This window comes from Planococcus citri, chromosome 5 (assembly GCF_950023065.1).
Source record: "Planococcus citri chromosome 5, ihPlaCitr1.1, whole genome shotgun sequence".
NCBI lineage: Eukaryota > Metazoa > Arthropoda > Insecta > Hemiptera > Pseudococcidae > Planococcus > Planococcus citri.
In genome coordinates, this window is record NC_088681.1 from 66076532 (window position 1) to 66099395 (window position 22864).

Here is a 22864-nt window from a genome sequence, read left to right on the forward strand (position 1 = left end):
GCGGTATGGATTGCGCCTGCTTGCTTCGAAGTGTGCGCGCATATTGAACCTATATTAGGTCCAACGAAGTGGCACTGAGCCTGTCGTGTTGAACTTTTAGCTTTGTTATGTTATAATCAACTGATCTGAAACGTTCTGTGAGCATCAGCTTGTGGTCGGTGAGTGCTTGTTATACGTTTAATAATGTTAGGCCGTTAGTTTGTTTGTTCTAAGTAAAATAACTTTGTTTTATCAATACAAGTTTGCTACGTTAGTGCTTTTGTGCTTCATTGACTGAGCTTTTAGCTTATTCATCGTGCTTATGAGCCCACTGACTGCCAGTGCTCTAGGTATTCTCTCTTACTTTCTTATTAAATATTCCTATTTCCTTTTCTTTTGGTGAAGGGGTGCTTTTTATTTAATACAGAGGAGAAAAAAAGCACAAAACTTCGGCTTGAAACTTCTTTTTTTCTACCTCACGAATTGTAAGTTTTCTAAATCTTTCACGTTCGCTTTACTGGGAAAAATCGAAAATGTACTGTTCTTTTTTCGAATTTGATTTTCATAAGACAAAACGCTAAAAAGAAAAAAAATACTTATATGAAAGAATTAAATTACAAATTTTTGTCTGTGAATTTCAGTGCCAACCTTGCAATAAAACAATTCGAATTTTCTGTCAAGTATATAAATGAATCGTATTCGAACATTTAAAATTATTCTAGATAGGTACATTTTTATTCTCAATTCTCTTCTCCCCAGTTGACCACACGCTAGCAAAAAGCTAGCAAATTTTACGCTAGCGCAAATGGTGCCGGAATTTGAGACACTTTTTTAAAAAAATGCTAGCAAATCAGTTGCGATTAGGTCGCATTAGAGTAGCAGAATTGCGCACAAATAGCTAGCACGTAGCTGGCACAAAGCTAGCACAAAGCTAGCATTTTGTTGGCACTTTGCTCTGCATTCTGCTACGTACATGCGACTAAATCGCGACTGATTTGCTAGCAATTTTTGCAAAAAGTGTCTCATATTCCGGCACCATTTACGCTAGCGCAAATTATGCTAGCAAGAAGCTAGCATTTTGCTAGCATAGAAAAACTTTGAACAGTAAAGTAATTACTTTTAATTAATTTTTAAAAATTCTGGGTGTTTACCTTTAACAGGTGGTAGTTTTCCAGGAAATTCCAAAAATTAGGCGACTGTCCCAGCTCAGAGCTAGCATAACGCTAGCATCTTGGGATAGTACAAGAAGAGTGATGTCACTTTTCTTACTTTTCAACAAGATACCACCTTGAGCTTATATTCAACTTGATGACACACTTTATCTAAGAGTAGCAAACTATACCATGAGAGAGATCGACGCTAGCAATTCGCTAGCATTATGCTAGCGCTTAGGTTGAAAAATCTCTTTATTAAATAAAAAATGAAGTTTTTTTTTTAAATAGAAAAATTGTCAAAATTTAAAATTTGAAAATGAAGTATCAAACAAACCATGAAAATGAAAAATTTCAAAAACATTTGAACAACATTTTAGTCCACGGCAATGGGAGTAATTGCACCCCCTGCCGATCTTCCGGGACAACTTTTTCTTTAATGGTGACATCCTAAGGAACATTTTAAAGCAAACTTGCTGAAAAAAAATTGGCCTTACTTACAAAATGGCGGCAATTTTGATTGAAAGGTCAACCGAAATCGCAGATTTCGCGTTTCAACATAGGACGTGCACAAAATTTTTCAAACCTTACAAACGTAGATCGAAAGATCATGCAAAAATTCATCACCTGTCAAAATTTCAAGTGGTAAAGTACCTTTTTCGATTTTTGGTGAATTTTCAAAAATCAAATTTTGGCCAAAATGTGAGAAAAAATCAAAATTTTACCAAATTGACCAAGAAACCTGAAATTTGGGATATACCCTATTTTCGACATGCCAAATCGATGGGAAACGGTTTCAACTTGTTTTGAGCAGTTCTGGAGCCTCCAGCAGATTTTTGAAACTCAAATTGAAGTTGTAAAGCTCAAATTTATTCTGAAAACTAATTTCAATACGCTACGAAGTACTTCAGGTGAATTTCAAGTCGTTTTGGAGCCTCCAGCGACTCTTTGAAAATTCCTGAAGCCTCCAGCAGATTTTTGAAACTTTAAATTTTCACAAAATTTCGTCAAATTGAGATGGAGAGTCGAAATTCATTCTGCAAACTGATTTTAATACGCTACGAAGTCGACTGCTTGTGGATTTCAAGTCGTTTTGGAGCCTCCAGCGAATTTTCGAAGGTTGTATGGCGTTTTTTGGAAAATTGGAATTTCCTAAAAGTAGCTGGAAGTTTCAAAACCATTTGAAACCTGCGAAGTAAATTTCAGCTTGCCAACTCCAATTGATAAATTAATGTTGTGGGAATTTCAAGTTTCAAAAGCCTACTGGAGGCTCTAAAATGACTTGAACCCACCTGAAGTCGTCTTCAGAGGGTGTTAAAATTGGAGTGTAGAGTAAACTACAGCTTTCCATGTCCATTGGATGAAATTTTGTTGTCCCCTTTAAGAAAAAATTTGCCCCGGAAGATCGGCCGGGGGGGGGTGCAATTACTCCTATTGTCATATGCAGGAATATTTTTAATGATTTTTGTATGCGCGCTGAGGGATGGAAAAGATACTTGCTCGCATTTTGCTACAATAAATAACGCAGAAAAAGGTTTATTGGTGAGAAATGCGTAAGATCTGGTAGCACGTTCCTATCATTTGACTACAAAGAAAACGCCAAGTCACCAGATGCAGAAACTATAAGAGATATGCTTACATTTTTCTAGAGCCAGATGGCTAAGTAAATGCTAGCTCAGAGATGCAAGAATATTACCTGAAGTTTCCTATCATAAAACTGTGAGCAGGTACATATTAGTCAGTGATACGCTGGCATTAAGCGAGCAGGTATAGAGTGAGGCAAAAGCTAGCTGAGATATGCGAGAATATTGCTTGAACTTTCTTGGCATAGAATTGCAAGCAAGTATCCATCAGTGATACGCTAGCATCAGGCGAGCATGTATGAAGTGAAGTAAAAGCTAGCTGAGATATGCGAGAATATTGCTTGAACTGTCCTAGCATAGAATTGCGAGCAAGTATCCGCCAGTAATACGCTAGCATAAGGCGAGCAAGTTAAAGTGAAGTAAAAGCTAGCTGAGAGTCGCTGGAAAACAGCTCAAAAATTGCTAGAATTGAATTTGCTAGCGAAAAACTGCAAGAAAATCGCTTACTTTTAGCAAGATAATTATTGCTGGCCACAAAAAGCGAGTAAATTGCTAGCAACTTATCAAAACGCGAATAAAACGCTAGCTTTTTGCTAGCATGTGGTCAACTGGGTCCCCTCCAAAATTTGTTCGAAACACACTTGGCTAATTAGCATGGAAAATACTGGAGAGGGGCGGGGTTCTGCGGTAAAAAGTTGAAAAAATTTCAGTCTCACTTTCATCGCCTCCCATCATATCACTTTGTCACGTTTCTGTTCTGAATGTGTCATAATCCTATTCCTATAGCCATTAGTTTTTAGTTCATTATTTTTATGTATATTATGATAACAATCATGAATTCATGACTAATTACGATCATTACGATTCCAGATGAGAATGGAAGTTGAGATGAATATAGAATTGGAAATGGCAGAAATTAGACCACGAGTGTATGATATTCTTCATCCGACTCCGGTATCGTTGAAACAACTGTCAGCTATCGTCGCTAGCTTCGAAATATGGCGCTATGAAATTAATACACAACGTACTAGAAACAAATTGTCAAAGATTTGTTGTAAACGGATATGTTGGGAACGATTCATCTCGGAGACTACACTCCCTGGAAAACCACGTGTGATTAATGATCTGGTCGACGAATATATCTTCAAGTTCAAATTTTCAGAAGAGACCTGGCACAGAGATCATTTTATAACATTCTTCATGTCCTATAGGTGCCTGGAGAACTGTATTTTGAACGACTTCGATGATTTTGTAATAGATTTCAAAGGGGATATTGATTATGTTCGGACAGCTGAACGTATGATGCGTTGTGATCGACTTAAAGATACTGTGAAATTCGAAATTGCCTGTATGTATTGTCTTGAAGACGACATCAGACGAATTTGGCCATCTGTAAGTGAAACAATGACCTCGACAAATGTTAAATCTGGCGATTGTTCGCAGGAAAAGTATTGGATTGGCAGTCTCACAAATCAGCTGGACAAAACAGACGTTTTCAACTATGATCTTTTTACGACTCATAAAACGAGGTTCAGGCATCGCTCAACCAGAAATAACAGATCATCGATGGAGTATTTCTGGAATCGCATACCACCAGATAATCGACTACAGAAAGCTACGGACATGCTCGGTGGCAATGACTTACGAGTAGGTCTTGCCAGATTCATTTTGCCAAAACTGGACGATCAACAGCTTGCTAAATTTGCCAATTGCCATGGCTATTTCCTTATGATGAAATTGTTAGATGATCTGATCGATGAGGGGATCGTTATTTTACCAACCTGGATGTACATTAGAAATTTTATGAATGAAAGACAGTTTTTGGAACTTTCCGAATACATGTTGAAATTGTTAGCATCCCATGATGACGACAACAATAGACTATTTCTTTGTCGAGAAATATGGAACAGTGCTCCGCATAATTTAAAGCAATTGGCAGTGAGAGAAATTCTATCCAGCACTGAATTGTTTAATATGCTCGTTTCCCAGCTCAATAATAATGGTATGAAATCAACTCCTAAGTTTGTCAAGCTCCTGTTAAACATTCTTTTGTCTGCCACTTTCAATGAAAGAAGCTCATTCTGGAATAACTGCTGGCATCAGCTCATTGCACTCGCTAGAAGCAAACACCTTCAACAATTTATGAAACTATGCATTGGAAACGAAAATAAGATTACTGAATTCAAGACAAATGTAGTAGCCAATAGCGAGCACCTACGTCAATTGTGTATTTCATTAGTAAAGGGTCCGTATTTCGAAAAATTGAATGACTTGCTGAAATTCTGTTATCCTGAGGTACAACAAATGAGAAACTTTGAACAAGAGATACTTCAGTTAGCTTTGCTCGGTGAAGATTGTCAATTTAGTTGGTTCATTGTCCATATTGCCGAAGATTTGAATGAATTCATCAACAAAACTTACGATGATGCTGATCTATCTGTCGAGTTTAAAAATCAGCTCCTGATGTCCCCTGCGTTCGAAGAATTCGTATCTTTTCGTGTTCGCTCGAATAATATTTCTTGTTTAAATGAAATCGAGGACTTTGTCGACGTATTTAAACCGACTGAACAAACACTAGAGCAAATAAAAACACGTGTTATTGATTCTTTCAAAGAGAGTCTAACTGGAGATGGATCCAGCCGTGACTTATTGAAGAGGAGTAGTTTAAATCAGTTTTTATTGTGGTGTTTGGGAAGTGATGCCGAAGTAGAGAAATTTAGGCGTAACTATGCATTGAGAGTTGTTTGGGAAGACTGGTGAATCTTGTCAGTTCAAGGGATTGTTTTGTAAAATTTTTCCTCGTCAGTTTAGTCGAACTTTTATTCGTTCAATTTGATAACATGAGTTAGATAACTACTTTGTTCATTTTTTGTAATCGTAAGTATATTATTCAACCTGAGAACCGCTTGATTATGAATGGGGAAAGTTCGAAGTTCGGAGGGTTTGAGTCAAATTCAGTGGTTACCCTCATTTTGAGTTGGAAGTCGCAAAATGTTTAGCAGTTTTTTTCACTCTCTCTCCCCTGCAATTTTTTCTGTAATTGCATATTTCAAAAAAAATCGAAAAAAATACGTAAAAACTTATTAATTTTCTGTGGTCTTTTGAAAATTAACAATAGGTAATGTTCAAAAAATTGGCACTACTGCATTGCAAAATATTTCCTCAGTTTCAGATTCAGAAACTATACCTATTTTTGAGGTTTTGGCAAACCTTGGTGAGTAATCTAAGGCGAAAGTTTGAACAGAAAATAATTTATTACATTTTTTCATTATGTGATGGGGGGGGGGGGGGGTGGTGTCAAATTGGGTTGATCGGAGCTGATCGATGATCAGTAATTTCTAATGACAAAAGACTGGTTTATTAGACATTCCTTGAATCCACTTTGATTTAAAATATCTGATCAGATTACCTGCGATTAGATCTACCTATATAGGTAGCAGGGGAGGGAAAACTTGATTAAATTTTATGGAGGAGATTTGTTCAGCTGTCATCAGATCCTGTGGGTGGATTTGATTAGATCTGATCTAATCGTTTAATTTTTTTTAATTTTTTAAAATTTTTATTGGTCTCCACACGCACCAGGCGGTGGGGGTTTTTGCTGAAAATATGTACAAACAAACTTGAATCCAAGATTAAGATCTGTAATTATGACTAATTTCAACCTCAATCCTAGATGGGGGGGGAGGGGTGAGACAGAGGCCAGATTCGCATCTTTCCCGAATCCAACTTGATTTCACCTGATCACCAGTTCCATTAGACGATAGACGTTGTTAGATAAATGGTTATATTGGATTAGATCTGAGCACAAGTGATCAAATTCGGTGTCGAGTGGCGTATTTTTGAAAAAATCGTACTTTTTTGCTCCTTTGCAACCCAACCTGTTTTGAGGAAAATGACCCAGTCCTACATGAAAGTACATAATTTTTTGAGATTCTGCGTCGATCTAAGCTACAGCTGGATCATTCCACGTCAATTGGACCAAGAAGTGGTAGGTGGGTTCGGCGATTTTTTTGAAATTCTTCCTCTGGAAAGACCTTCCGAAGGGATGATCAATGGCGCAAATCGCAGCCCTCTAGCCCATTTTTAACGGTAGCCAGGGGATGTCAAAGTTTTCACTGAACCTAAAATATCATCCGTTTCAGCAGTGGATTACTCGATAACCGCGATACCTACCAAAATGGAACTTTTTCCCATAGTTAGGGGGTTTAAAAGGCTTTCTGGTGATTCCATAAGAATCAGTGTTGCCACTTTTTTTCGTACAAAAAATTAGCTCTTAAAGTTTTGAAACGTAGTTTTCATATCGTTCCGACTCTCAAAAATTCTGAAAAAAATATATTATGGACAACTGTTCATGCTGAACAACATATTGAAAAATTGGGATGGTAACTTGTCCCAAATCGATTTAAAAAATTTTAAGTTTGCGAAAAAATGCGATTTTTCGACCTGAGACATCAAAAAAAGTTTTGATTGGTAAAGTTGACCCATTTGACCCCTATTTTTACGTACCCGCTGAAAAAGTTGAAAAAATCCCTTCACACGGTGAAATTAACTCATCACAAAAAAATCAAAATTCGAAAAAATTCAAAAAATAAACAAATTTTTATTTTTTTGCTGTGAGTTTGATTTTTATCAACTTTTTCATGAAATACGTCAGAAATAAGTCAAAATAAGAGAACTGAATAAATTTAAACTTGTTTTGATGTTTGAAATTGAAAATTGAATTTTTTCGAATTTTGATTTTTTGTGAGGAGTTAATTTTATCGAGTGAGGTAAAGTACCAGTTGTGGATAGGGGTCCCGGTTGTGGATAATCGTTCCTATGGGCTAAAAAAAAAAATTATCGCTCGTATCTTTTTCTGTAACATTTAATCATTTCCTTGCATTCATGACAACATGAAAATTCACCCATGAAGTCTATGTACAAAAGCATTGAAGTTTCAAAATGATAAAAATGCAGATTTTAAAATTTTTTAGAAGGAAAATTTCAATGATGGAGAAAAGCGAGTCAAATATGTAATTTTTCATAACTGCGGAAGTTTTTGGATAGTAATAAGATGAAATAACCACCTCTGCATATTTTTGAGAATTTTTGATTTCATTTAGTACTATTTAGAGCAGTCTTTGTCCGCAACCGGGCCAGGGGGCCCGGTTAGCGGATAATTGGAAGTTTTTAAGATTCTCTACTAAGAAATGAAATATTCTTGATTTTTTTTTTCCTCCCAAGTATTATGTAGTTCAACAGTTACACTACACAACAAAATCAAAAAAATTTGAAAAAAGTTGAAATTTGGGCTTCTCAGAGCATGTTGAAAAAAGTATAACCACAACTGGTACTTTACCTAAGGGGGTTTTCAACTTTTTCAACAGATGCGTAAAAATAGGGGTCAAATGGGTCAAATGGGTCAACTTTACCAATCAAAACTTTTTTTCATGTCTCAAGTCGAAAAATCGCATTTTTTCACAAACTTGAAAATTTTTTCAATCGACTTTGCGACAAGTTACCATCCCAATTTTCTAATATGTTGTTCAGCATGAACAGTTGTCCATAATATATTTTTTTCAGAATTTTTGAGAGTCGGAACGATATGAAAACTACGTTTCGAAACTTTATGAGCCAATTTTTTCTACGAAAAAAAGTGGCAACACTGATTTTTATGAAATCACCAGAAAGCCTTTTAAAACCCCTAACTATGGAAAAAAGTTTCATTTTGGTAGGTATCGCGGTTATCCAGTAATCCACTGCTGAAATGGATGATATTTTTTGTTCACTGAAAACTTTGACAGCCCCTGGCTGCCGATAAAAATGGGCTAGAGGGCTGCGATTTGCGCCATTGGTCATCCCTTCGGAAGGTCTTTCCACAGGAAAAATTTCAAAAAAATCGCCGAACCCACTTACCACTAATTCTTGGTCCAATTGACGTGGAATGACCCAGCTGTCAAAATCCAAGACCACTTTTAGGATTCTACTGACCGGTGGAAAATTTGCAAAACGCTTATTTTTGGATAAAGTCGTATTTTGAAAATTTTTCTTCGCAGTGGTGTCAATTTTTTTCGTCATTACTGGCCAATTTCAAAAAATGTAAAAAGTAGTCAAAAACTTGAAATTTTTTCGATTTTTTCAGGTTAGCAGTACCTAATGATAAAAAAAATTGACATCAAAGGGTTAATAACGGAAGCCAGTATTCTGCTTACAATTTACCTACTTGATCGTAATGATACGAGTAACTGATTTTACCTTTTTAGAGCCTCTATCTACGTTCTCAAATCTCTTCAGAAACTTTAAGCGTCTCTAAAAGGGGCAAAAATTTTAAATTCTCTTGAAATTTTACAAATTGGTCGAAAATTTACATTTTAGACTCACCCTCCTAAGATTCCAAGGTAAATACCTGATCAACTAAAACCATCGAGAGGGTGTCCAATGAGCATTGGCCAAAGTTATATCGCCAAAGTTTATTTTTGACTCTTCGAGAGCGATTTGAAATTTCTGCAGAAAATTAAAAAATAAATGGAGACTCGAGAATGGCTCAAAACTATGCTGTAGTTGTTGATGTATGGGAGTTGAATTAAAGAAATTATTCACATTGGTCCACTTTGCAACCTCAAACCTCCTTTCTTAATTTTTTTTAATTTTTGAAAATTGGTCGTCAGAAATCCAAAACCCAACATTAGCGTTTTTAATTTTGATCATGAGAGTTCTAAGACACGTTTTTTTGTCTTTTGATCTAGCTTGGTTTCGTTCTAATTGGAAAGTGTGAGTTCAAAAAGATTACTGTGTCAGTTTATTCGCATTTTGCATGCCTATTTTCATGTTACAGTTACTCGCATGCTCTACTTTAATTCAGCTCACAGCACCGATTATATTTCTATCGTTACACTTTCAGGTTCGAATTTCAGTGGAGCAAAGTCCAAGAACTGGAAACACACCTGAAATGATTTCTGACATGGATGATACTGCTCAGCTTGCTGTGATAAGCCTGAAAGAATTATCAGGGGTCGCGGTTGCTCTTGAAATATGGCGCAGTGAAATGAAGAAGTATCGAAGGAATGACGAATTGGAAAAATTTAACCCGAAAGAGCTAAGCATTTCATTACAAACATCGTTTGCTGATTTACGAGTACCAACTGTGATCGATGCTATGATCAAAGAATACGTTTCAATATTTGGGCTTTCAATGGAAAATTGGCTCGAGCAGCATTATAAAAGAGTATTATTTTTTAATTACGGTCATCGGAACTATATTTTGTATGATTTCGATGATTTTGTATGCGAATCTAACGGCGCTATCGATTACGTAATGACTGCCAAACGTGTGATACGTTGTGATGGATTAAGTAAGGCCAAGAAATTCAAAATTGCGTGCGCGTATTTTTTCGAAGACGATATTAGACGACTTTGGCCACTGGTATGGAAAAAGGTGGGCTTGAATAATATCAATTTTCACGATTTCCCTCAATTGCATTATTGGATTAGTTGTCTTAGAAATGAACCTAATAAGATTCCCAGCATTGAACTAATGTTCAATAATTACATGCCTCGTAATGGATCATCTTTGGAATATTTTTGGAATCGCATGCCTTCTGAACTTCACAGGGTAAAAGGTAAACGTCTGTACAGGCAAGATGTAGAATCTTTCGCTAGATTCATTTTACCAAAATTGAACGATACGCATCTGAATGAATTTGTAAATGAGGAAGGTTCTAAATTAATGGATTATCTGTTGAGACGTCGTGAATTGGGTGAAAGAATTGTTCTTCAAACGTGGCTACAAATCAAGAACGTAATGAACAAACAGAATTTCAGAAAACTAGTTCTGGAAATGTTCAAAGTAGAGTCGAGTCGTGTGCCCCGTGTGGAAGGTGAACGCCATCTCAAGAATTTTATATACCTGTGTCATGAAATATGGTACACTGCTTCGGATAAGTTGAAGCGATCGGTGATCAAAAAAATTCCATTTGCATCGACATCATCCTCATGCATCTGTCCTAATGATGTTAATACTTCTTCGCAGTTCTTATTGACTGTTCTTTTACGCGCAACTTTCGAGGAAAGAAGCTCGTTTTGGCATAAATATTGGTGTGGTTTGATCAAAAGCAAACCTGTCGCAGATTTACAAATTATAATGAAAATGTGCTTCGCAGACGACGACGATGAGATCATTCTATACAAAGAGAACGTCATGGCCAAAAGTAAACATGTGCGTAATGTCTGCGTCGAGTCGTTGTCTATTGGGCTTTTTGACGAATTGAATAATTTTGTGAACTTTTGTTATCCTAACCCGGATTCGGCGAGAAATTACAAACAACAATTGCTGCAGTCGAGTTTACTCGGCGAAGAATCTGTTTTTCAGCTTACGTATCTCACTAAAGCAATACAATTCAACGAGTTCATCTGCGATGCTTTTAATGACGCTGACCTTGCTACTGATTTCAAAAATCAACTGATGTTGTCTCCCGCCACCCTACGTCTTTTACCAAGGGTGGCCTATTCATATTATTTTCAAGTTAACGACCTCGTGAAATTTGTTGAAACATTGATTTCTACAGAACAAATTATGAAGCAAATTAAACTGCAGATGATTGATAATATAAAAGAATATTCTATCGATGAGAAGCGATTTATTGGAAAATTAATATTTGAATCTTCTTTAGAGCAGTTTTTGTCTTGGTGTTTTGAAAGTGATGTAGAAGCTAAAAGGTTTAAGGAAACATATATCCCTCGTACAATTTGAATGATTTTGATTTTGCCATTTTTGCCAAACTGCTATGAAAATTTACTGTGGTGAATAGTTAGTAATATTAAATATTTCACGACTTTTTAGATAGGTAGGTACCTACTATGCTTGGAAAAACAAAAGTATTTGATCAGGTCTGGTCAGATCCAATCAAAGTCTTCTCTGTTGAGATGTGATTTTTACTTTATTTAACCTAATTCCTTGTTTATTGTGTAGTTTGGTATGATTTATGATGAGAACCAATAGGTAGTCGTAAGTTGTTCCTTATATTACACAATAAATTCCCCCACCCCCTTGTGGGGAATGGGGACAATTTAAAAAAAAAAAAAAGGTCTGAACAGCTCTCATCCAATCAGAACTTTGATCTGATTAAGCCTGAATAGATCCAATTATTATTTCCACTTGGGGTCTTTATTTTTAGATTTTCATTTTTTAGTTATTCGATTCAGCTCATGATGATAATATTGTACTTACAATTACTTTAATTCACTGTTTCTTTAATTACCTACTTTATACTTTTTTTTTTTTTTAATTTTAAGGTGATTTATTCCGCTGAGCTATGTTATATTATAAGTGTAGCCATCGCGTATAAATTGATAAATTAGTTTACTATCTATAATAAAAATGTCAATTTTTATTGCAACGATATCCATTTCATTGAAAAATAGTTATCTTAAATCCAAATAGGTAAAACTAAATCGAAAGAGTACCTATGCAAAAATACATCATCAGCCAAAATTTCTGGAACTGAAGTGCATTTTTACATTTTCGGTAAATTTTTAAAAAATCAAAAATATGGATTAAAAAATAAAAATCTTACCAAGTTGACTTAGGCAGCTAAAATTTTGTACTTACTTGCATCCAAGGAGCATCGTGAAAAAAAGTTGACGGATTTTGGTCAAATACAGCAGAGATCTTCATTTTCAGTTGGAAATTGGCGACAAAAAATTTTAGCTTCGAAGTGTCCCTGGAGGGGAAATTTGGGCTATCAAAGTGGAGGCATTTTCCAAAAAATCGTGTTTTTTTGCTCAGCTGTTGCTACACCTACACAACTTGTTAGGAGAAAAATGACCCACTTTCAAATAAAAGTATTTGAGCTTTAGGGTTCTATGCTATTGCTTTTTGAAACAGTGAAATTGAAAATTTTTTTCGTTTCGATCATTTTTGCTGATTTAAAAACATTTAGGTAGGTAGGTAATTTCATAGATTTTTGGGAACTTTTTCGATTTTTTCAGGTTGCAGTAATAACTAAAAAGTGGCACCCCCACGTTCCAAAATATTTTTCCAGTCTTAGAAATGATATCTTTCAATACTTTTGGCATTAGTCCGGCATATGACAATAGGAGTAATTGCACTCCCCCCCGGCCGATCCTCCGGGACAGCTTTTTTCTTAAACAGGACATCCTAAGGAATATTTTAAAGAAAACTTGTCCAAAAAAAAGTTGGCCTTACCTACAAATGGCGGCCATTTTGATTGACAGGTCAGCCAAAATCGCAGATTTTGCGTTTCAACATAGACATGCACGAAATTTTTCAAACTTCACAAAGGTAGATCGAAAGATCATGCAAAAATTTATCACCTGTCAAAATTTCAAGTGCTAAAGTGCGTTTTTCGATTTTTGGTGAATTTTTGAAAAACCAATTTAGGCCAAAAATGACGGAAAAAATCAAAATTTTACCAAATTGACCAAGAAAACTGAAATTAAGAATATACCCTATTTTCGACATGCCAAATCGATTGGAAACGGTTTCAACCCGTTTTGAGCAGTTTTGGAGCCTCCAACAGATTTTTGAAACTCGAAATTCCCACAAAATTCCATTAAATGGGAGTTGTAAAGCTGAAATTTATCCTAAAAACTAATTTCAATACGCTACGAAGTACTGCAGGTGAATTTCAAGTCGTTTTGGAGCTTCCAGCAACTTTTTGAAAATTCCTGAAGCCTCTAGCAGATTTTTGATACTTTAAATTTTCACAAAATTTCATCAAATGGAGATGGAAAGCTGAAATTTACTCTACACTCCAATTTTAACGCCCTCTGAAAACGACTTCAGGTGGGTTCAAGTCGTTTTAGAGCCTCCAGCGACTTTTTTGAAAATTACTGGAGCCTCCAGTAGATTTTTGAAACTAGAAATTTCCCCAAAATTTCATCAAACTGAGATGGAGAGTCGAAATTCATTCTGCAAACTAATTTCAATATGCTAGGAAATTGATCCAAAAATGAGTGATTTGAAAATTTTCACCCGGTCTCCTTAAATAGCATACATTGACGCAGAATTTCAGATTTCGGGACTGGGTCATTTTTCCTAGAACAGGTTGGGCACCGAAAGAAGCGAAAAAAAAAACGATTTTTTCAAAAATGCTACTTCTTTGAGACATTATTGCTGCCATTTCGCGGGTTACTCTCAATTCAAAATCTAAATATAAGTAGCTGCTACATTTAGTCAAAATCCGTTGACTTTTTTGTGTGTATTTCTCAACATTGACAAAAAAAAAACAAATTAATTTTTTGCAATTTTGAAAAAAAATTCAATATTTTTTTAATTTTGAAAAAATAAGTAGATAAATAAATAAGTGTTTTTTGTAGTTGACGAAAAATAGAACCGTTTTTGCATCTTTGACGAAAGATAGGGCTTTTTGCGATTTCTACAAAACAAGTTTTTATAAAATTTCGAGGAAAAAAATGTTGAAATACCTAGCATGATTTTTTGAAAAACGCAATTTTGACTAGAGAATGTTTTTTTTGACAATTTTGACAAACAAAATTTTTTTTTAGAATTTGAACTTTTTTACAATTTTACCAAAAAAAAAGGACTTCATCAACTTTGCAGAAAAACCGGTGTAATGGTTATAGGGGGAAAGACTGTAATATGGGATTAGGCTGATAATAAAATCATGATGTGAATATTATTCGTCTAAATGCCTATGTAAAATGGATGAAAAATATTCCTTAGGGAAGGAATATTTTCCTAGAACCTAGCTAGCTCAGTGATAAGGCTCTTGGTCTTTCTACCATAAACCACACATTATAAATTGAGATTATTGCTACCAAATAAAACTCAAAATAACTAGTATTGACCTCCTGTATTAGGTTTATATTCAATACAAGTCGAAAATGTTACAAATAAAGGATGCATTATTCCTAATTCTAAGAAGGGAGACTGCAGAGGAACAAATCTCTGCAGTTCTAAAGAAAATAAGATACATAATAATCATACAAGTATTGATCATTACTTAAAGTACATTTACGAAACGAGTATAAATGACAGTATTTAGTCATCTCGCTGTCATTTAAATTAATTACGATAAGGTTATAATTAATTCTAGTTGGATGTACGCACTCCATAATTTAGAAAGGCTTTTTCCATTACCTTAACTGTTCGCGTTAATCATCTCTTCGGTGGCTCTCCAATAATAGGCCAATCGATAATTATGATTTACACTTGTACATTTTCATCTGGGTACACTCTCCCAAGTCCGGAAAATGGGAGGTGATCCTAAATACCGAAATATGGGTCACTCCTTTGATTTATTCCACATATTTACGTTAAAATACACAATTTTATCCGAACAAGCGGAGAATAATAAAGATTAATTAACGAGCGAGGATGGACATAGTCCATAGTTGACACGAAGTCGGTCGTTGACGAGAAGATCTATCGCGGCCGCGGATTGAACTTAAAGTGAGAATCGTACCGAATTCACATAGAGACGAGCCCTATGCGAATCTGGGAAATATAGGTAAAAATCACCTCGTAACCTTCAAATCTCAACGAGGTAAAAAAGTAGTTTTCGCGGGAAACGATAGATATTTTAATATCTACGATACCTAGTTATTATAAGAATAACTAGGTAACGTGGTGAGTACAATAGGCACTACTATACATAGTGGAGGCATTCCTGCTCATCACACCGGTTTTATGCTATTTTTTAGATTGAAAAAATGACTATGTAGGTACTTCTTATCATTTTGGCGTGAAATGAGACTTTTTTTTGCTTTGTAATTTCTACCAAAAAGCAAGTCTTTATTCATTTTTAAAGGCAGAAAAAAACGAAACAAAAATAGGAACTCTGAAGAAAGTATACTAAATGTTTGTGATTTAAAAAAAAACTAGACAGCTAAGCAAAGCTTAGCTGCAAAGTGTGCGTAGCTAGCTGCCTTTTCTACAGCTATAACCATAGCTAAGTAGTGCATGCCTCTAATTTTTCAGAATTCTCATTATCTTCATATAGGTATATTACATACAATTATTGAAGAGCTCTATTCCAAAGTGGGATGGATTTTTCAAAGTAAATTTTTCTACAAGTGATTGTTCTATGTCCAAAGAAAGGAAAGGTGCACCGACCTTTGGAAACAGAACAAATTTCAGTATCAAAAACTTTAAAACGCATTTTTTGGAGGAAAAAATGACTTAACCCACTTTGGAATAGAGCTCTTCAATTATTCATATCATTTTCAAGTTCACATTATCTACAACTTATAGAACTTTTAATTAATTTTTGGAATTCTCAGTGTCTCTAAATGACAAATTTTCATATTTTTTTTTAGAATTTCCATTGTCTTCAAATTTATAAAATTTCAAACCAATTTTCAGAATTTGCCTTTGATTCTAAAATTATTAAGTCATATAAAATATGTTAAGAATTCGCATTTCCTCTAAATAACACGAAAAAAATATGGGTAATTTTTACAAAAAATGTTGACTACATATTTAACACAATAACCAGATCCCATGCAAAAATACATAATGTAAGTATGATAAAATTTGTTTTGAAAATCAGCAATTTTCAACTGTTCAGTTACAATAATAATTTTTACTGTAATCTTATAGTAAAAATCATCATTTTAATAAATTTTGCTATAACATTAGTAAAAATCATTTTGTTTTAATAATTTTTACTAAAGCATGATAATAAAAATTACATTAACCAAGTTGTGTAAAAATTACTCATTTTAAAGTAATTTTTATATCATAAAAAGTAAAAATTACTCATCTCAAGGTAATTTTTACTGTACTTACGGCGCTATAGGTATAGTAAAAAGTATTTGAATAAGTGAAATGAAAATTCATTTAGCAAAATGATATCATCATATTTCATAACTTAGTTTTTATAAATCAAAATGAGGGGGCTACAGGGTTCAAAATTCGTTTTTTTTAGCACCAGCATCATGTACTCACTCCACAGCATTTACCTATCCAATATTTCCTACTAAAAATCTGTCACCTATACCTACCTACCTGATGGGGATTCGAACCTGGGACCCTACAATTCCTATTCCTACCTACATGCCCTAACCATTCGACTACGAGTTCACATGGTGGGTTAGGGCATTAAAAGAATATATTTGTTGGGTAAACGCCCCACCAAACCACTCCCACTTGGAACATACAGCTAACAGATGAGGGGTGTAACAGGGTACAATGAGACAGCTGATTTGAAAAGCGGAGATGGAATAGACTGGGGGTATAGCAGGGTACAATGAGCGGCAGGTGTTTTGCAAGTCCCCTTTTCCCTTTTTTAGGATTTAATGCATTAAAATAATGAACTAAAATTGCAATTACTCAGCAATTACCCATCCGAATTGAATGAAAAATAATCTATTCCCTCCGCCTTAATGATTCTCAAATGGTGTCCAATAGGTACAAAAAACGGTTGGATAGTTTAAGAGAACATTCATGTATAATGAAATTTCATTTCTCAAAGCGAAACCAATAGTGTGCTACGCACACTAAAAATACAGGGCTTTTTTGCAACTTTGGCACATGATAAAAATAGTTGCAACAAACAGAGCTTTACATAATTTTTGCAAGAAATTGGACTTTTATTTTTCTAACTTATAAATACCTACTCATAATTACAAAAAATACAACTTTCTGCAATTTTGTAAAACAGAATAACCCGCAATTATGTAGTTATTTTGAAAAAAAACACTGATTTTTTTTAGTATTTTGAAAAAATGAGGATGTTTTGTAACTTTTGGCAAAAAAGTATGTCTTTCTCACTGTTTTTCACATCTTTGACATAAATTGTGTATCATTTAGCAATTATTCCTAATAAACAAGCAAGTTTTTGTTACTTACCTACCTATTTTTGAAAAAAAAAAAAAATTAAATAAAATTCTGGCAAAACCGGTTTTTTGCAGGTAGAGAAATCATGTACTGTATAAGCGGGAACCAACGAGGAGCCCATGTTGGCGTATTCGGCTGCTGACTCGGGCCCTCGTTGGTTTCCGGTTACAAGTTGCGCACGCCCCCCGCCTAACTAAAACGCACGAACTAAATGCATTTTAACGTGGTCTGGTTTACCACGTGTTCATTCTTTCTGCATATGTAAATGTGACTTTTGTATGATAATAAAGTAATGTTTGAAGTTTGAACTATTTTTGGTCATTTCTAATTTGAAAGTGAAATACCGGTGAACGATTTGAAGTATTCCTGGCTGTTAAATAATTGGTGAGCACCTTTTGTATATTATGTAGATATTCCTAACGTTTTTCTATAAGTTATGTTTAATTGTGTAGCCTCGATCAAACAGAAAATAATCGTGAGTTTCTGTCTCTGTCGCTACAGTTGAGGCACGTGGCAAAAATAATGCTGAAAATTACATCGTAGGTACGACGTTAAATATCTATTACGATTTATTTATTGCATGGAATTTTATTTTGCATTGAAGCGTTAGAAAACCGCATTTGCCTGAAAATTGCTGCAAATCATCAAAAAATCGAGAAATTTTTACTAATTTAGCAAAAATTGCGTAAAACGTGAAACTTTTTAGAAAAATTTCAAGAGCTAAAGTGCGTTTTTCGATTTTTGGTGAATTTTTGAAAATCCAATTTAGGCCAAAAATGAGGGGAAAAGTCAAAATTTTACCAAATTGACCAAGAAATCTGAAATTTGGGATATACCCTATTTTTGACCTGCCAAGTCGATTGGAAACGGTTTCATCCCGTTTTAAGCAGTTCTGGAGCCTCCAGTAGATTTTCGAAACTCGAAATTCCCATCAAAATTCCATCAAATTGGAGTTTTAAAGCTGAAATTTCTTCTAAAAACTAATTTCAATACGCTACGAAGTACTGCAGGTGAATTTCAAGTCGTTTTGGAGCCTCCAGCAACTTTTTGAAAATTCCTGAAGCCTCTAGCACATTTTTGATACATTAAATTTTCACAAAATATCATCAAATGGAAAGCTGACATTTACTCTCCACTCCAATTTAACGCCCTCCGAAGACGACTTCAGGTGGGTTCAAATCGTTTTGGAGCCTCCAGCAACTTTTTGAAAATTCCTGAAGCCTCTAGCACATTTTTGATACTTTAAATTTTCACAAAATATCATCAAATGGAAAGCTGACATTTACTCTCCACTCCAATTTAACGCCCTCCGAAGACGACTTCAGGTGGGTTCAAATCGTTTTAGAGCCTCCAGCGAATTTTTTTGAAAATTACTGTAGCCTCCAGTAGATTTTTGAAACTTTAAATTTTCACAAAATTTCATCAAATGGAGATGGAAAGCTGAAATTTACTCTACACTCCAATTTTAACGCCCTCTGAAAACGACTTCAGGTGGGTTCAAGTCGTTTTTAAGCCTCCAGCGACTTTTTTGAAAATTACTGGAGTCTAGGTGGATTTTTGAAATTTGAAACTTCCCCAAAATTTCATCAAACTGTGATGGCGAGTTGAAATTCATTCTGCAAACTAATATCAATACCCTACGAAGTTGACTGCTGGTGGATTTCAAGTCGTTTTGGAGCCTCCAGCGGCTTTTTGAAAGGTTGTATGGCGTTTTGTTGGAAAATTGAAATTTCCTAAAAGTAGCTCGAAGCTTCAAAACCATTTGGTAAATTAATGTCGCGGGAATTTCAAGTTTCAAAAATCTACTGGAGGCTCCAGTAATTTTCAAAAAAGTCGCTGGAGGCTCTAAAACGACTTGAGCCCACCTGAAGTCGTCTTCAGGGGGCGTTAAATTGGAGTGTAGAGTAAATTTCAGCTTTCCATTTGATGAAATTTTGTGAAAATTTAAAGTAGATATCAAAAATCTGCTAGAGGCTTCAGGAATTTTCAAAAAGTTGCTGGAGGCTCCAAAACGACTTGAAATTCACCTGTAGTACTTCGTAGCGTATTGAAATTAGTTTTTAGAAGAAATTTCAGCTTTACAACTCCAATTTGATGGAATTTTGTGGGAATTTCGAGTTTCAAAAATCTGCTGGAGGCTCCAGAACTGCTTAAAACGGGATGAAACAATTTCCAGTCGTTTTAGCATATCGACAATAAGGTATATCCCAAATTTCAGCTTTCTCAGTCAATTTGGTAAAATTTTGATTTTTTCCCTCATTTTTGGCCTAAATTGGATTTTCAAAAATTCACCAAAAATCGAAAAACGCACTTTAGCTCTTGAAATTTTTATAGGTGATATATACCTTTGTAAGGTTTGAAAAATTTTGTGTAAGTCCTGTGTTGAAAAGCAAAATCTGCGATTTCGGCTGACCTGTCAATCAAAATGGTCGCCATTTTGTAAGTAAGACCAACTTTTTTTTGGGCAAGTTTTCTTTAATAAAGTATTCCTTAGGATGTCCCCTTTAAGAAAAAAGTTGTCCCGGAGGATCAACGGGGGGTGGGGGGTGCAATTACTTCTATTGTCATATGCCGGACTATATCAGAAGATAAAAATTGCATCAAAATCGCCAAGGCGATCATTCTTTTTTTACCAATTATTGTCAATAAAAAAGGGTCACTTTCTGTTCGTGAAAATTCCCTGTTTTCGTCAAGATTTCTCAAAAAAAGGCACATTTCTTGCCAAAATAATTTCAAAATCCTCTTTTCTGCCTAAAATGTCATAAATAATCTTGTTCTCTGTCTAGATTGCCATAAAAAGTTGTGTTTTCTTTTAATTATGAAAAAGCTGTGTTTCGTCTAAATTACTGAAAAACATACTCTGATTGAGCTAAAATTGTTGAAAAAGTCTCAGTTTTTGTCAAAATTGTCAAAATAAAAAAGTTTTGATTTTTTATCATAAAATTCGTTTTTGGCCAAAGATATCATAATTTTATGGAGGTAGAGTTTAAAACGAAAAGTCTCGATCTCTGTCTAAATTTCCATAAGTTCTCAGTAGGTGTTAAAATTGTAAAAAGTTCTGATTTTAAAACTGTCCTTCTCTCCAAAATCGCCTACCTACCTGTTGATAAAAGTCATCATGTTTTTTGCCAAAATTTCCAGTTTTTCTTTTTTTCATTTCCTCGATCAACCTTTGTAATTTTCCATTTCTACTACTTCGTTCTCTTTAGAAATGGGTTCAACGCGAATTTTTGGAACACTTTAACAGTTTTTTTTTTTACCTACAACTTTGGAGAAAAGTATATGAACTCAGCAAGTACAAAAACGTAGGAGGGTCATTCCACGTCAATTGGACCAAGAAGTGGAAGGGGGGCTCGGCAATTTTTTTGAAACTTTTCCTGTGGAAAGACCTTCCGAAGGAATGACCAATGGCGCAAAACGATGCCCTCCAGCCCTTTTTTAAAGACAGCCAGGGAGTGTCAAAGTTTTCAGTGAACTTAAACTATCATCCATTTCAGCAGTGGATTACTCGATAACCGCGATACCTACCAAAATGGAACTTTGTCCCATAGTTAGGGGTTTTGAAAGGCTTTTTGGTGATATCATAAAAATTAGTGTAGCCACTTTTTTTCGTACAAAAAATTAGCTCAAAAAGTTTCAAAACGTAGTTTTCATATCGTTCCGATTCTCAATAATTCTGAAAAAAATATATTATGGACAACTTTTCATGCTGAACAACATATTAAAAAATTGGGATGGTAACATGTTGCAAAGTTGATTTTAAAAAATTTAAAGTTTGCAAAAAAATGCGACTTTTTTGATTTAAAACATGAAAAAAAGTTTGGATAGGTGAAGTTGACCCATGTGAATCCTATTTTTAAGTATCTGTTGAAAAAGTTGAAAAAATTCTTTCACTCGATGAAATGAACTTCTCACAAAAAAATCATAATTCGAAAAGATTCGAAAAATGAACGAATTTGTATTTTTTTGTTGTGAGCGTAATTTTTATCAACTTTTACATGAAATACGTCAGAAAGAGGTCAAAATTAGACAACTGAATAAATTTTAACTTTTTTTGATGTTTGAAATTGAAAATTGAATTTTTTCGAACTTTGATTTTTTTGTGAGGAGTTCATTTCATCGAGTGAAAGAATTTTTTCAACTTTTTCAACAGATACGTAAAAATAGGAGTCATATGGGTCAACTTCACCTATCCAAACATTTTTTCATGTTTTAAATCAAAAAAGTCGCATTTTTTTGCAAACTTTAAATTTTTTAATATCAACTTTACAACATATTACCATCCCAATTTTTTAATATTAGGGGTAACGGCCCAGTTTTTTTTACCCTCTCTAGTTTTTTTTACCCCCCAAGAATTTTCTGAAAAATAAGCCACCAAAGTCATGAATCGAATTGAAAACCATATCAACATGTTTTGTGGTTCTTTTGGAACAAAATGCCCTTGAAACACTGCATTTTCCATTTAATCTTCATGGTTCAGGGGACTTTGAAAAATGTGATGTGAATTTTAGTCGATTTTCTTAACAAAATTTTAAAAAAGTGTGTTTTGATTTTAAGGATTGGACGCACTAATTTCCATCAAAACGAGTTCATGAGTACATCGCTGAATTCTACAAGCTCTGGTCTATTAGATGAGCTGGTTAGTTTTCATCAAAATTGTTTTCTAAAAATTTTTAGAGGGGGTAAAAAAATAGGGAACGATTCAAGCCCAGTTTTCTATTTTTTTTACCCCCCACTATTTTCAGAATCTTTGCTCGCTGAAGACCGTTTAAAGGCGTGATATAAATTTTATTCATTTTTGGGGAAGTTTTGAATGTATGGCTCTGAACTTTTGTAAATAATATTGGCTAAAAAACACTTTCTACAGTTGATTACATCAATGTAAATAATCATTGAATAAAATATGATTGATACCCCTCTAATATAGGTTGTCTGTGAAAGCAAACAAAACAAAAACGGGTACAAAATTGAACACCTTAAGTATAGCAATAACATGGAAACAGAAAATTGTAGCAGGAACTTTCACCATCTACATCAGCAAAAAATGTCTAAAAAATAGTTTCTTGTGAAAAAATGCGTTCATCTGGTGGTCCAGGAATTTTAGAGTCCCAAAAATACGTGTATTAAATTTTTTTGTTGAAAATTTGCACAAATAATCTTTATAAATTCTCAATTTTATTCTCAATTAGGTAGGTTTTCAAGCAATGAATGCACTAATGATAACGGAAAGGGCACTTTTTGGCATGATTAATTAATAATTCGTCAGGAAACGTTGAATCTATATTGTTACTATTGAAAACACAGAAAAAATTGGGGGGTAAAAAAAATAGCGAACGGGGGTAAACGAAATA

At 34.5% G+C, this 22864-nt stretch overlaps 3 protein-coding genes across 5 annotated transcripts in view; all 3 read left to right on the top strand.

The window, feature by feature from the left end:
• The window catches only part of LOC135848473 (uncharacterized), a 196305-nt gene that overhangs the window by 19975 nt on the left and 153466 nt on the right, over nt 1-22864 (top strand). The window lies entirely within an intron of this gene.
• Nucleotides 1-22864, top strand: part of LOC135847459 (uncharacterized) — a 52771-nt gene that overhangs the window by 8108 nt on the left and 21799 nt on the right. The window contains exon 2 of one of the 2 annotated variants that reach the window (XM_065366994.1): nt 9594-11988. The exons of the other annotated variant lie outside the window; for it this stretch is intronic. Coding sequence (XP_065223066.1) covers nt 9642-11441 — 1800 coding nt within the window. The 5' untranslated portion in view covers nt 9594-9641 and the 3' untranslated portion in view covers nt 11442-11988. Of the gene's footprint in view, nt 1-9593; nt 11989-22864 lie in introns of those variants that run through there. 2 annotated transcript variants of the gene reach the window in all.
• On the top strand, nt 59-5528 carry LOC135847460 (uncharacterized). Of its 2 annotated transcripts, none has more exons than XM_065366995.1 (2): nt 59-158; nt 3584-5528. In XM_065366995.1, exon 2 carries the CDS (start codon nt 3584-3586, stop codon nt 5471-5473), a length of 1890 nt encoding a protein of 629 aa, XP_065223067.1. In that variant the 5' UTR covers nt 59-158; the 3' UTR covers nt 5474-5528. The 2 variants fall into 2 exon arrangements, with proteins under 2 accessions (XP_065223067.1, XP_065223068.1); XM_065366996.1 differs by having other exon boundaries at nt 81-329.